Here is a 14,624-nt window from a genome sequence, read left to right on the forward strand (position 1 = left end):
TTTAAATTGTCCGCTACTCATGGCCACAAATTTTAAACATGAAAAACGAGTAAAAACTAGGTTTGGAATAGGTGATATATAGAGGATAAAAACTAGTAAATGCTAATAACAAGAGAATGAAATATATATGATAAAGAGAGAGAGAAAAAAATTCAATGGCATGTCTCACTTTTTAAAGTTTAACTTTTTTAGAAATGTTGATGTTTTAAAATTTTGGGAAAATTAGAAATAAAAGAGGTTTTTTTAAACCTTTGTCCATCTATACTTTTTTTTTAAAAAGTTTAGTAAAATAGGTTTTAGGGTGTAAATAAAAGTCAATTATACCCTCAAAAAACAATTCAGATTAAATTTGTATATCAATTATATATTTATATTAAATGTGTAGTTTTTATTAGATAAAATTAGGAAAATATCAAATTAATCGAGATATTAGGTGAAAATCTAGTGGGCTTAAAAGATTTTACCGGATCATAAACATATGAAAAATAAAATAAAAAATTCATGTGATGGACCGTTGGGGAGGCCATGGTTGAAAAGATGGTGCGATGGTGGACTGGAAACATGTGGCCATGGTTCTGCTCCTCGTTGGCTTCCATCTCCACGATTCACCTGTTTCTCTCTGTTTTTTTTTTTTTTTTGAATTTAGCTTCTCAAAACAACATGAAACAACCCGACCCGTTTATATATATATATATATATATATATATCACATAATTAAGCATCCCATAATACTTAATTAAATCATCAAACCACAAACCAATAACTACCAATATGCACAACGAAAACATACCAACAACATGAACATTCCTAACCATTCTAACCAACAACCTAGCATGCTACTAAACCAGGTTCCAACATTAATAAACATAACCAAACCAACACACAACGAGACCCTTGATTCCACGAACAAACATTGCCTTTACCTGCACCACAAACACAAATTGAGATGCATGAGTATTGTCATAAACACTCAGTGAGGTTATCCTCCCATCTACTGAGCTATACACACAAGCAACTGAGATTCCAATGTTTAACAAACAACAAACAAACACAACAAACCAGGAAATCACGAATCACACAAGTTGGTGTCGACCGACACCCACTTGGTGTCGATCGACACCAACCCCGCTGACACGTTTTGCTCGAAGCCGATCGTCGAATCTTTGTTCCCAATCATCTCCAATCCATCCCAAACTACCCCAAATGCTTTAGGAACCTGAGGAAACATGAAACCAACCAAACCACGCAAGCGAAACACCACAACAACAGAGAACAGCCATAACAAAAGAGATCTCAGGCTTAGATCAGCCATGGTCAAGCACTCACCTCTTTTGCAGGAAGTTTTGATTGAGAAACGGTGGAAACAACAACTTAGGAAGCTTCTCCTTCGTTCCCAACAATAGCTCTCCCGTCTACAGCCACATATCTCACCAAAAACCCCCAAGAACAAGCCAAAAAGTCTCAAGAACACTCAACAACGTTTTCTCTCTTCTTTCTCTCTTTTCTCACTCAACGACGACAAGCAACACACCCTAAAACCCTTAATTCGTCGCTTCTCCACTTATATACTCAGTTTAGAGATTTTGAATTGAACCAAACTGAACCAAACATCAATTAAAACAAACCGATCAAAACCGGAAATGTTGGTGTCGATCGATACACCAAGGATTACATACGTACCGCCATCTGTAGGACAAGCCTATTACTTAAGAGTTTTGCTTAATAAGATTCCAGGACCAACAAGCTTTGACTATTTAAAAACAGTCAACGGTGTTCTTTATAAGGATTTTCAGGAAGCTTGCTATGCATTGGGATTACTAGACGACGATAAGGAATATATTGCAGCTATAAATGAAGCAGGTGAATGGTTTGGGAAATTTTTAAGAAAATTATTTGCGATCCTACTGCATACAAAGAGTTTAACTGTTCCTCTTGAAGTTTGGAATAAAACAAAGGACATCTTGTGCGAGGATATTTTGTTTAAAGAAAGGAGACGCAGAAATGATCCAGGTATATCAAAATGATTTTATTTTAACTGAAAATATTTATTTTTTTCCGCAAGACAAGATTATAAATAAGTGTTTAACTTTAATGTCGTAGGTCTAATGTTGACACGGGCTCAGAAAATATATGTTTAACTGAAATAGAACTTATGTTGCGATCGAATGGGACGTCTCTTACAGCCTTCGAGAAAATGCATAAACCAGATGATAGTATCATGAACACATGAGTAAATAGGCTTATCGCAGATGAAAGAATATATAAGCCTCATAAACAACAGGAATTCTACGATAAGTTGTTACCAATGCTAACTGATGAGCATAGACATGTTTATGAAGAAATCATTCACTCTGTGAATCACGACAAAGGTGGTATGTTTTTTGTCCATGGTTTTGGTGGTACTGGAAAAACTTTCATGTGGACTATTCTTGGTGCTGATATAAGAGCTAAAGGTAATATTGTTCTGAATGTTGCTTCAAGTGGTATAGATGCATTGCTTTTGGAAGGTGGTAGAACGACTCATTCAAGATTTGGTATTCCAATCAATCTTAATGAATATTTTGTGTGTTCGATCGATGCCGAATCTGATCTTGCTGATTTAATTAGAGAAGCAAAGCTCATAATATGGGACGAGGCTCCAATGATGAACAAGCTTTGTTATGAAATTTTGGATAGGAGTTTGCGAGATATCATGAAGTGTGACCAGATATTTGGAGGTAAAGTAGTAGTGTTAGGAGGTGATTTTAGACAAATACTACCTGTTATTACCAAAGGAGGAAGAGTGGCGACAGTTTTAGCATCTATCAACTCATCAGTTCTTTGGAATAGTTGTAAAGTTCTTAAACTTACCGAAAATTTGAGATTTCGCAAGGAAACTAATAGTATGGACGCGGGTGCTCTCGCTACTTTCTCAAAGTGGCTTCTTGATATTGGGGATGGCAAAATCAACGAGTCAAATAGTGGGGATGTGAAGATTGAAATTCTTGATGATTTATTAATTAATACAAGTGGGAATCCTATTGAAGCAATAGTTAAAGAGATTTACGGAGAATGTTTTGCAAAGAGGACTGATCCAAAATTATTTAGTGAAAGAGCTATTTTAAGTCCACGGAATGACGATGTTGATAAGATAAATCAGTTTATGCTTACTAAGCTCCCAGGTATGCAAATTAAATAGAATATGGAATATGGATATTGAAGAAAAAGTTTTTATTTTAAAATATGGATAATGAAGAAAAAGTTTTATTTAAAAATGTCTATTAAAACATACCTAAAATTCTTTATTTTTGTCAATCACAGGTGAAGAGAGACGATATCTTAGCTCTGATAGTATTGAAACATCTGACACAAGCGGACATGATGATATGATCTACACTCAGGAATTCTTAAACAGTATACAGGTTTCTGGATTGTCAAGCTATGTTTTGACGTTGAAAATAGGAGCACCTGTCATGTTGTTAAGGAATATAGATCCAAAGGGAGGTTTGTGTAACGGTACGAAACTAATTATTACTCAGATGGCCAATCATGTAATCGAAGCAAGAATCGTGACAGGAAAAAAGGTTGGTGATAGGGTACTTATCCCTAGGATGTATGTTAGTCCACCTGATGCAAAGTTTCCCTTTCGTATGAGGCGACGACAGTTTCCTGTTCCGGTGGCGTTTGCAATTACTGTAAACAAGAGTCAAGGTCAAACACTAGAACATGTCGGATTGTTTATACCGAAACCGGTTTTTACACATGGACAGCTTTATGTTGTCTTCTCTACAGTCACAACCAGAAAAGGGCTAAAGGTGTTAGTTACAGATAAAGATGAGAAGTGTCAGAATAAACAATTAATGTTGTTTACAAAGAGATATTTGAGACTGTCTAATTATGGTTTGAAATTGCATTATTGTTTTGGATTGGTAGACTTGAACTTTGTTTTATCTCTTAAAATAAATTGGTTTTAATTATATTTATAAAAAAAAATTTGCCCCATTTTTTACTATATTTTACTTTAACTTCTCTCAAATGATGAGAATGCTATGTCAGTAGGGTGTAGACTTTCACATTGGAAAAAATCATATCCTTAATATCCTCTTATTCTATATTATAAAAGAAGGACTAGAGGAAAACATCACATTTTATTAGTTTCAACAATGTTGATTAAAATTATGTAATTGTTAGATATATCTTAAGTTTATATATTAACTATAAAATGCTTAACTCTAACATATCTCAAATAATAGGATTGTTATGTCATTATGATATAAACTTTTAATTTAGAGAAAACCAATTCTAATATTGTCTTATTCTAAGGGCATCTTATTTTAAATTTTACACATCATTACATTTTATTAGTTTCATTAAAATAAAATTGTTAGTAATACCATTATTACATCTTTTATTATACATACAATAATAATTATTAAAATACTTAATAGTCTAGATAATAGGTAAGAGACGCTAACACGTATAAAACGCAACGTTTAATCGTGACTGTTTGTATTCTTACAAATCTCCAATCCCCTTTTCGTTTTCGTTAACAGAGGATAAACAGGAAAACCCTAATTTGTGGAAATCATGAAGTACGATTCTATATCTCATCTTCATCCCGGCAGGATGAGATGGTGTATCTACGCCAAGGTCTTAAATTCTCGGTATGTTAATGAATTCTTCACAAAATGGGTTCTTCTTCTTGTGGAGAAAAATGTTAGAGCAGTTAATAGAACGAGAATTCTACTTATGTTTGATTTAAAACAGTTCTTAAATCATAGTTTTCTTACACAATGTTTATCAATCTTTGAAGGGTGACATAATTGAAGTTGCCTTTATACCAACTACACTACTCAAGCTCCAGAAGTACATTTACGAGGATGAATGGTATGATATTAGGAATTTCAAAAGCACCAATCCAACCCTCAAGGAGAGGAATACCCATCATCCTTATCAAATCAAGTTTACGGATGAAACAACCATGACTCTAAAGGAATCAATAAATTCCAAAAATTATTTCCGATTCGAAGATTTTGATGATATTTTCCGAGGAAGAATCCACCATCCCATCTCTTTGGTACGTTTTCCTTAAATTAGTTTTAAATAAATTTAGCTAACTTCTGTGAAATTAGTATTTAGCTAACATTGTGTTGAGAAATCTAGAGACTTTTTAGGAAATTTGGAACTTTCTGAAATGGTCCCTTCAATAGAAAAATACATACTGAACTTTTTATACTAAAATAGTTATATCTAAGAGTTAAAAGGTTTTGGAACATTCTTATATTTCAATGTAAAGTAAATTTCTGTCTTTTTGCCAAAATAGATGTTTAGACTCTGTTAATATAGTTATGAAATCTTTGTGTTGAGGAATCTAGAGACTTTTTAGGAATTTTGGAACTTTGTGTATTGGTTCCTCCCATAGTAGTGTACAAATTGAACCTTTTTACCAAAATGGTTATATGTGAGTGATAAAAAGTCTTGTTTCTGATATTTTAAATAGATGCTTGCGGGCGTGTAGTAGATGCCAATGACAACAGAAACCAAGAAAATGGAAATGAATGTAAAGAAGTTGTCTTCACGCTATTAAATGGCAGGTAAGACATATTTATTCCTCTTATAGTGATATAAGATTTATTCATTTGAACCTAATATTAAATTTATCGACTATTTACATCTATAGGAATGAAACAATAAAGTTTCGTGCAGTAAACAACTATGCTACCCGTTTCATGTTTTCATGGGAGTCATCTGGATGCCATCTCACATACAGAACCGAACCGGTGTTTTGTGTACTGCGTTTCTGGAGGGTTAGAGAGTATGAAGGTAACAAAACTTGCTAAATTCAACTAATCATGGACACTACGGGAATATTCGTAGACAAAAGTTTAATAACACTGTAAATATCCCTAGGTTAACCGTGTATTGAAAACACATCGGCCTCCTCCAAGATCTTTATAAAACTGGAGTTTGAAGGACTTGAGCATCACAAGGCTATGTAAGTTCTGAATGTCCATTAAAATCAAGAAGTGTATGATGCTAGGGTTAATGTTTTGAATGTGTTTTCTATATTTACAGCTCGGAATTTGCTGGACGATATTACATAAAGCATAGGATGGAGCATGAAGGTGGAACTTCAGGGACTCAAACTGAAGGTACGGTAGATTAAAGAACATTTATTATATTTCCTAACTTCAGTATAAGTTTATGAATGTTTGTAGTACCAAGTACTAGAAATCCATTTATGGGTTGATTTTAAACGTATATTAATAGTCTAAACGTAGTTATATATTAATATGAGCCTAAACATTATATTAACTTAATTTAAACCAAGCATAACTAATTAAAACAACTGTAATAACATAATTAAACTTAACCTTAATGTTTGTATTGGGCTCAATTTATACTTTCATGCTTTCTAAATGTTCTTTACACTCTTGAATTATAAATTTGCATATCTACAATATTTTATAAAAAATTTATGACTATTCTTTTATTTTCAATACAAAAAGTGAAATAAAATTTATTTACAATCAAAGTTAAAAGATTATTTAATGTCTGATCATAAAAACACAATTATAATTAAAAATTAAATTTAACCTTTAACGTTTCTATTGGGCTTAAATTATACTTTCATGTTTTCTAATGGACTTTAAACTCTTGAATTATAAATATCCATATGTAAAATTCTTTATAAACATTTTTATGACAATTCTTTATTTTCATTTTTAAAAGTGAAATAAAAATTATTTGAAATCAAAGTTAAATATATCTAATGTCTAATCATACAAAATACTATTAAAAATAATCATGTTTTAAAAACATAACCAAATATTTGATTTTACAAATTTAAATTAGAGAAATTTTATTTTTTCTATTCAATTCCTGCCCGCACAGGTGTACGGCTAACTCTCCTAGTATATAATAATTAAATTTCTTAGAACAACAAAATTTTACATGAACAAGGAAATAAAAAGATCGGAGGAAAAGCATGATGAAAACTAATTTTAGCGAACTTGTTTCCAAAACTAGATAGGGTCTATCCCCAAATTGGAATTTAGTTAGCAACAAAAGCAACGAGTTTCACGATCTACGGACAACAGCAGTGGCGAAATAAGGATGGTGTGTGAACTCGAACGACACCTTAAGCGAACGGTCTTGACAGAAAAGGTTCACAGCGACAATATTGCGTTCTGCGACTTGCTCTAATCCCCGTACTTCAGCCAATTTATCAGGATTGTTGGCATAACCAACTTTTATGTCCTTAGCGAGCTTTTGAGCATCATGAAAGTACTCATACTTAGGAAGATACTGCAGCAAAAGTAATGGATACAACTTTATTCCCATGTTCAAAACTATTTCCACCGTTTTATTTATCCATATACAAATTCATCACTCCAACAAAGTAAATTATTCATGTACACAGTCATCACTCATCACTAAAAAACATAGTGAACATTACTACTATGTTAACCAAGTTATTGCTTTTAATCAAATAGTTAAGTGGTAAATCTTCCATGGACATATTTTAAATGAATAGTATATCTTTTTTTCCGTACTATCCAAATTACCTGAACCTTACTCGAGATATTGCGAGTTTAAGTATTAATCTTTGTAGGTACCTGAACTACCTTTACACTACTCGACTCATGAATTACCCGACCCATTTATTACATGTATACTTCAGGTAGTAGATTTAGATAACTGAAATACCCATATCCAACCTTTACCTACTATTACATGCTTACTTCTACAATTCATCTAACGAAGTAAATAAAATTAAGCATAAGAAAGAGTTGTATGGAGCACACTTACGTCAAGACGAGCCTGAGATGTAGATCCTGAGAATGATTCATATGCGTCATATTCGGGAAGCGATGCCTTCTGGAGGAGTTCAAAATGCTGGATAAATTTCTGCAGGTTGAGGAAAATGGGAAGTCGAAGTCATCATACACCTGAATTCCACAACTATGTAACAAATAAAGGGACTTATCCTTACCTCATTTTCGGTATTAAAAGGTCCTTGACTCTTTAAACACATCCCTTCATTTCTCAAAGCAGCAATCATCTACGGTAAACACAAAAGGTTTGGTCAGGTTGAAAGTACTTGATAACATCAATGAAGGAGCTTAAAAGCAAGATATTGAAAACCAAAAAAATTACCACAGCGAGGCCCTGTGCAAGGCAAGTCTGACACTGGAGAAACAATACCCATAGACTAATCCGGTCTTCCCGAGCCATGTCCCTAGACTTATTCCTCTTTGCTTTTCTTTCCTCTGGCACAGATGATGACACGTAAATGTATTATACAAAGATACAAATTCGTTATGCAGTTATGCCAAACCAACTACTGTACAGATGGTTCATCTTCGAAAAACTAGGATACCAAAAAAAAAATGAGTAAATGAATGCTTACCAGTGTTAACAACGATTAAGACCCTGAAACGTGCTCTTTCAGCAAGCTTCCAGAGTATAATATACATGTACCAGTATACCATGCAATACTCACTTGAAGAGTAGAGGTCTAGGTCAAACCCCAGCATGAGAAAGCGAATGGCCACCCAGTTAATTTGCTCATCTAACCAACCATATATATGATTTAAAATGACGACAGACTTATCCTGAAAGATACATAGATTCAAGTCAACATGATTTCCGTAGCTGCTTATCAATAGAGGCAAAAATTTTGGAAGGAGAAAAACAAATGTTGTAGAAATTTAGACTACTGGTTTGTTCCTGCTAAGAACAATAAATTAACAGCCGTCAACTATAGAGGTTTGATTAAATGGACCTGGCGTCTTTGCAAGGAATAGTGATGGTAGTAAACCTACCCCATTTTTTGAAGCCCGTGATGAATCTTGCTGCAACATTTGACCAACAGTAATACCCATCTGCCAAATAAAGTAACACGAATGAATGAGATCTTGACACAAAAAACCCCAAATCAGTATGCACACAATATTAGAGTAAGCAAGCTTACTTATAGCTAAGTAAAGAATAATACAGTTCCAAAGGCACAAATGGTATATAACCTGCACATGGAATACACGCCAGTCGTTTAAGATTTTCCCAAGCTTACGTCTCTGCCATGGGGTATTAGCACATAGTATTTTCAGTAGATTAATCATCAACTGCACCGCAAAATGAGATCAGAGATCAAATTGGGCTTTTTAAGAAAGAAGTCAGTTGAATATTTAGATTTATCCATCATGTATTACTTGTCAGGATCCAGAGGCTAGGAAAAACCCGAAACACTAAGAAGTAAGACCAAGAATTCTTATCAAAGTCTCCACAAAAACCAGTATTTAAAAAAAAAAAATTCTTGATAATTACTTACATCCACACATGCAAAAAATTTCTGACATTGCAGCTTACAAGCCAAACACCAAATATTGAATAAAACGAATACAAAATTATACTATTCAAGGTTTACCAAGTTTCAAACCCTTCTCAAGGAATTGACCATCCATTTGTCTCAATCTAATGAATAACTAACAAAAACCGGAGTTCAATGCTGACCTTAGACAGAGTGGCACTAGGAAAAATAAAGAGTTACCTCAGACAGGTTTGTAGATAAAAAATGAACCCAGCGTATTTTTTAATATACCGTGTTTACCTGATTAAGTTGAAGAATGTACTCATTTGTATGAAGGCCATGGTTCTTCGAGACATCCAATGCAAGAGATCTGGCACAGATAGTCAAAAAGGTATCACGGCCGTAAAGTTTCCCATCTTGCACAAGGAGAAGCTGTAGAACAAGATAGAATTTTGAGTATATAAGATATAAAGGCATTATGCTAGCTTAATACATAAACTTATTTACTAATATTGCACATATACAGAAATTAACAACCAGATTCAACCTCAACTACATATATTATTGCAAATATATTCTTATATTCCCACGTCACCATTACTAAAATCTAGCGAGCATTAAAGAGTCAACAATGAGAATAAGTAGAGGACTAAACAGCTCTGTTGAGGAAGCGGACTTGAGCTGGGAAAGGTGGTTCACAAGAGTTGACTATATTCGTATGGTTCAATTACACAACTCTTAAGTCATAAAATGAGTTGGAAAAGAGTGCTAACAAATATAAAAATGCAAAGCAAGGAAGCGGGTAAGAAAAGAAGCAATATATTCCACTATGCAAACACACCGTAGTGGATGTATGTGAACATCTTCAGTGCAGAGAAAGCCCAAAAAATTTACACAAAACAAGAAATAAAATGATCTACGTGTATTCGAAAGCACATAGCTGCAAGATTTTGGTTTATTAAGTTATAAGTAAGGCACCTGAAGATGAGCCCTAGCAACCAAATCAGGACGAGACTTTTGAAACTGAATCACAAACTGCAAGACGACATCTAAATCTGGTTCCAATGAGAATACACAGATCTGATCCAGATTGTGAAGAAGTTTCACATAATAGTCAATAGCCTGGAGAAGCAAAAATTGATAAAATTAGTTACTAACAAATTTTATTTCAGGCTCTCTCTCTCTCTTTATATATATATAGTGTGTGTATATAGACACACAATATATTATGAATACAGAATTTTAAAGTTCCAACCTTTTTCCAAGAAAGAAGTTTAATAGCACGCGGAGGGGTTGGAGCTGATAATCTTTTGTTTAAAGTAGGATCAAATCCAATTGGGGAACGACCTGATGCAGTTGTACTTTCGTCTATCTCGCTTTGGCCATTTTCAACAATATCTAATCTTAGGAATTCCGCAGACTCCAGAACAGAATCTAGCTCTGATATGCAATAGGCTATGTGTTTCCTTGCCAATTCAAGGCCTCGTCCTTGTGGCCGTCTCATGCAATTAAGAGCGTGTAGAAAATGCTGAAAAGTATAGAGAAAACGTTAAAAAAACTAGCAATGCTCAAGTGCATAACAGCTACTGAGGTAAGAAAAAACGGCTTACGAAACAAAATAATAACTACATCACGACTCACATGTTTGGGGAGTATTTCTAACCATGAATGAGGGTAAATAGGTAATCAAAATTGAGAGTAATGAGGGTAACCAGGTAATCAAAATTGGGAGTTGCAGTACTTGGAAAATATGACATGAAGATACGTATGGTAACTCTGATTGCCACTCCCCAATGTGAGGTAAGGTCAAGGAAAAGCAACTCAATCAAACTCATGTTCTGTGTAACTTTATTTTTAACTACCACTTAGTCTTTATTCTTCAACGTAGTAATATAAAACTTCAAAGTAAGTAATAAAAAACTTGTGTTTATCGATGGACACCAGAATACATATTATAGAAGGAACAGACTGAGACTATATGATACACCAGTTAACATGACCTCTACAACTAAAGTTGAGAAAACGAGCAAATAAATGTAACAAAGAAAGAATAAATAAAGCATGAGACCTTACGGAAACGTATCCGGCATAACAGAGCTTTGCAAAAACTCTCTTCCAGATGGGGATTAGTTTGTAGACGTTCCAATTCTGCATCTTTAGGAAAAAAAGAAACTCATTGGTCTCGGTTCGTGCTGCTGTACAGCAGTGTTACAATTAAACAATAGGCCATAGAGAGTAATATTTCCAAAGAAAAATTCAACTGAAATGATCAGCAGACTTTACATATAAATCATTATGCAGTAGAAGACTCAAAGTTATCATATATAGGCAGGAAAGGCTAATTTCAAGTTGGTATATGCTCTTAGAAAGCAGTTGCAGAATATCTAAGTCCAATGCATTAGACTGTCTTCAAATTCAAAATCATCATTATAGTGTAAACAACATAGCAATGAAAAGAGGCAACAGAATAATCTTCAATCCCATCATTGTGCATGCAAAATAAAAAAGGAAGATATGCAAAAAAAATAAAGTACCTTCCAACACTCTCCTTCTTGTAGCCTTACAAGCACGCAGCTGACGACAGATCGTTTCTTCGACCGCATTTAAGAGTAACAAGCCCTTGGCATCTTCATCTCCACTAAAAGGAAGACCATATGTCATGGTAAAAAGATCCTCTTCCTGTTAATAAGCAGGTATGAGGTGAAATCATTCAGTATAAAATATTGAAGACAGCCTTTCTTTAGTCAAGAGAAACTTCTATCCAAAATATATCAAGGCATATATTCTTAAGTTTTCATCTGCATTTAGCGGCAGGCAATGGTGGAAATTTTCTACAAAAATAATTTCTACCCTCTGCTAATCATCTCAATATTTTAAAAAACAACTGCCTCGACTAGATGAGAACGAATGCAAAGACTTCATCAGAAGAGAAGAGTAAAGTGAATCCTGTTTTCATCTTCGATGTCTCCAAGCAGGGAACTGTGGCTTCTAATTTAAACTGGGAATATTAACATATAAAGTCAGATAAGCTTATGGTTACTGACAACTATTAAATGTCAAATGGGTAAATAACTACGTTTCTTTATGCCAGAAAACAAAATGTTGGACAGATTAAAAGATCTAAGAAGTAAACATTTGCTTAATACCGCAAGAGTAAAAGAGGACAAAAATTTGTTAAAGTTAATTACTTCATTTGTACGTGCATCTGAAACAACAGAAACAACTGCCCTGCAAGTTGCTCGGATGACCCTACAATAAGAATGCAATAGAGCCTGTGAAGATGTCCTTTCAGGCCTCAGAACATAGATGCATGAAAACACAGTTTGGGCCAGCGAATGACCCATGTGCCACGTTGCCTGCAAAAAAATAGAGAATCATAAGGAAGATACAAAAGATCAACCAAAATCAGGTAACATTTTTGCTTACTTAACACTAAAAAACAAAACAAAAAGAAGACACAAATTGTGGATGAAGCAACTCCAAGTCGAAGATGTTAGCTACATACAGATCTCGTTATCAGAAGTTTCAAAATGCGAAGTGATTAATTCTTTCAGGAAAAGGAAACGTGAGATGCTATATACTTACAACTCACGTAGTATCATATTAGCACATCTTTGACAGAGATTACCTCGCACGCCAGAAGATGGTCCATAATGTCAATAATGGAGTGCACATTAACAGTACTATCAGAGCTTACAGGGACCGGCGCAAAACCGCTTTTGATGGCTTCATCTATAGAATAAAATGTAGACACCATTCCAGAATCCATCTTTGGGTCCATAATCTAGCATAAAGCAGGGACACTATTAAGTGACGGGAAAGAGATTGCAACAACAAAATCAATTAGACACAGTTTGTGATACACATACTGAAGATAGGCCACACGTAATAAGGGATGTGACCAGTCCATAATGTCATTTTCAATAAAGTTCCAGCATAGAAGCAGAATCTATATCTGTTGTAGAAATAAAGATCAGAGGGGAGATAAAAAGGTTTAGAACCTCCAAAGCAGACATGGCAGCAAAAAGATTGAAATTATCTCCATTAATGAGTTGGCCCTCTTGAAGATCTGCAAAAGAAAGAAGACTTCAATCAGAAAATGATCTCATACAAAGTTCAAAACCAAATTGAGAGTACATAATTCTCAGCCATCGAATCAAAAGCATACTATGAAAACATCTTTAATCCCTAAGAGAGAGAGAGACAGAGAAAGAGAGAGAGAGAACCAGTGCAGGCGGCGGAGAGGAGAGGCGAGACATCGGCCCAGACGGAAGTATCACCGGAAGGGATAGAAGAGTTTTTAGAGTCGTGATGAATCGAAGACGAGTCTTCGTCCCTCAGTGGTTGCATCGTTCGTTCGTTGCTCAGGAACTCGCGAATCGCCGCCGATTCAGCAGGTTTTGCTTCTCTCTCGAATCCTCCTCTTTATGGAGTTTTTGCTACTTGTGGTATCAGTTTCGTCTTTCTCGATGCCACACTTGCCTAGACCATTTAGGGTAATTTCCGGGTCGGATCACCAGCGAATACACCCAACCACCCGATCCTCGCTTTGCGTGCACTTTCTCTTTTTTTTTTTCTTTTTTTTTAATAACACTTACTGTATCATTCTATATTAATTATTTGTTATAAAACAAAAACAAAAATCTCTGCCAGTAATCGGAATTTTTTTTATTAAACAAGCATTAGTTTTGTACAAACTAAATAAAAATTACATGTAAATCCCATTAATCTCAAGGCTTTTTATTTTTTCTGCAAAAAGGGTAAAAACATCATTATATTCTTTTTGAAAAGGATAAACACGCAAATATATATGATCTAATGTTATTCTCGAATCTTTTCTTTCAATCCTGACAATCTATACACCATACTCAAATCCACCCGTTGTATAACCTTTTTTATAGAAATTTTGAAGAAAAAAGTAATGATTCATATATTTACTCGTTCTGTTTCACTTTAAGTGATGTTTTAAAATAATTTTGTTTCATTTTTTTTTGTTAGAACATTTTCATTATATTATACCAAGGTGAAATACAAGGGTGGAATACGTTTTTGAAATCCTAAAGACAACAAAAAACAAAAATATCCCCGGAAGCTTAAGCCCGATACGCGGAGAACAAAAGGTAGAAAACTAAAGCCAAAAGAAGAGCTCTCAAAATCATCGGAGAAGTCGGAAGAGAACATTAGACACGAGACTAAGTACTCCTCAAGAGTCAATGTCGAAAGGACCTGCAAACGTAATTGAAGAAATCTAAGGATAGAGGCCACTGCAAAGATTTAACCCAACTAAAAACAAATACCTCGAACATAATAAACAAGGAACGCGAATTTAATT

General features: G+C 34.3%; 1 protein-coding gene across 12 annotated transcripts; it reads right to left on the reverse strand.

The window, feature by feature from the left end:
• Positions 1–6,774: 6,774 nt before the first annotated feature.
• LOC104700083 (uncharacterized) lies at positions 6,775–13,976 on the reverse strand. 12 transcript variants are annotated; one of them, XR_015563534.1, is made up of 16 exons: positions 13,519–13,893; positions 13,294–13,361; positions 12,921–13,076; positions 12,481–12,648; positions 11,827–11,971; positions 11,361–11,440; positions 10,548–10,820; positions 10,271–10,414; positions 9,593–9,724; positions 8,957–9,107; positions 8,808–8,867; positions 8,393–8,597; positions 8,140–8,252; positions 7,976–8,044; positions 7,792–7,890; positions 6,775–7,287 (listed from the first exon to the last, which is right to left on the reverse strand). XR_015563534.1 is itself a non-coding variant. In XM_087460862.1 (16 exons), the coding sequence occupies exons 1-16, from the start codon at positions 13,640–13,642 to the stop codon at positions 7,060–7,062; spliced, it is 2,169 nt and encodes a 722-aa protein (XP_087316988.1). In that variant the 5' UTR covers positions 13,643–13,976; the 3' UTR covers positions 6,775–7,059. The 12 variants fall into 12 exon arrangements, 9 of the variants coding, with proteins under 9 accessions (XP_087316988.1, XP_087316993.1, XP_087316996.1 ...); XR_015563533.1 differs by having other exon boundaries at positions 11,361–11,446; XR_015563535.1 differs by having other exon boundaries at positions 11,361–11,446; positions 13,162–13,361; positions 13,519–13,758.
• Positions 13,977–14,624: the final 648 nt, after the last annotated feature.

Source organism: Camelina sativa, chromosome 1 (assembly GCF_030686135.1).
Source record: "Camelina sativa cultivar CO46 ecotype springtype chromosome 1, ASM3068613v1".
In the NCBI taxonomy this organism is placed as follows: domain Eukaryota; kingdom Viridiplantae; phylum Streptophyta; class Magnoliopsida; order Brassicales; family Brassicaceae; genus Camelina; species Camelina sativa.

Bases quoted from the DNA above. Each gene is read 5' to 3' on its own strand.
- LOC104700083 (XM_087460862.1), bottom strand. From the start codon at position 13,642: ATGCAACCACTGAGGGACGAAGACTCGTCTTCGATTCATCACGACTCT. The intron at 13,077-13,293 runs GTTCTAAACCTT...GCTTTATGCTAG, and splicing joins CTGCCATGTCTGCTTTGGAG to ATTATGGACCCAAAGATGGA. The intron at 8,598-8,807 runs GTAGGTTTACTA...TGTATCTTTCAG, and splicing joins CACGGGCTTCAAAAAATGGG to GATAAGTCTGTCGTCATTTT.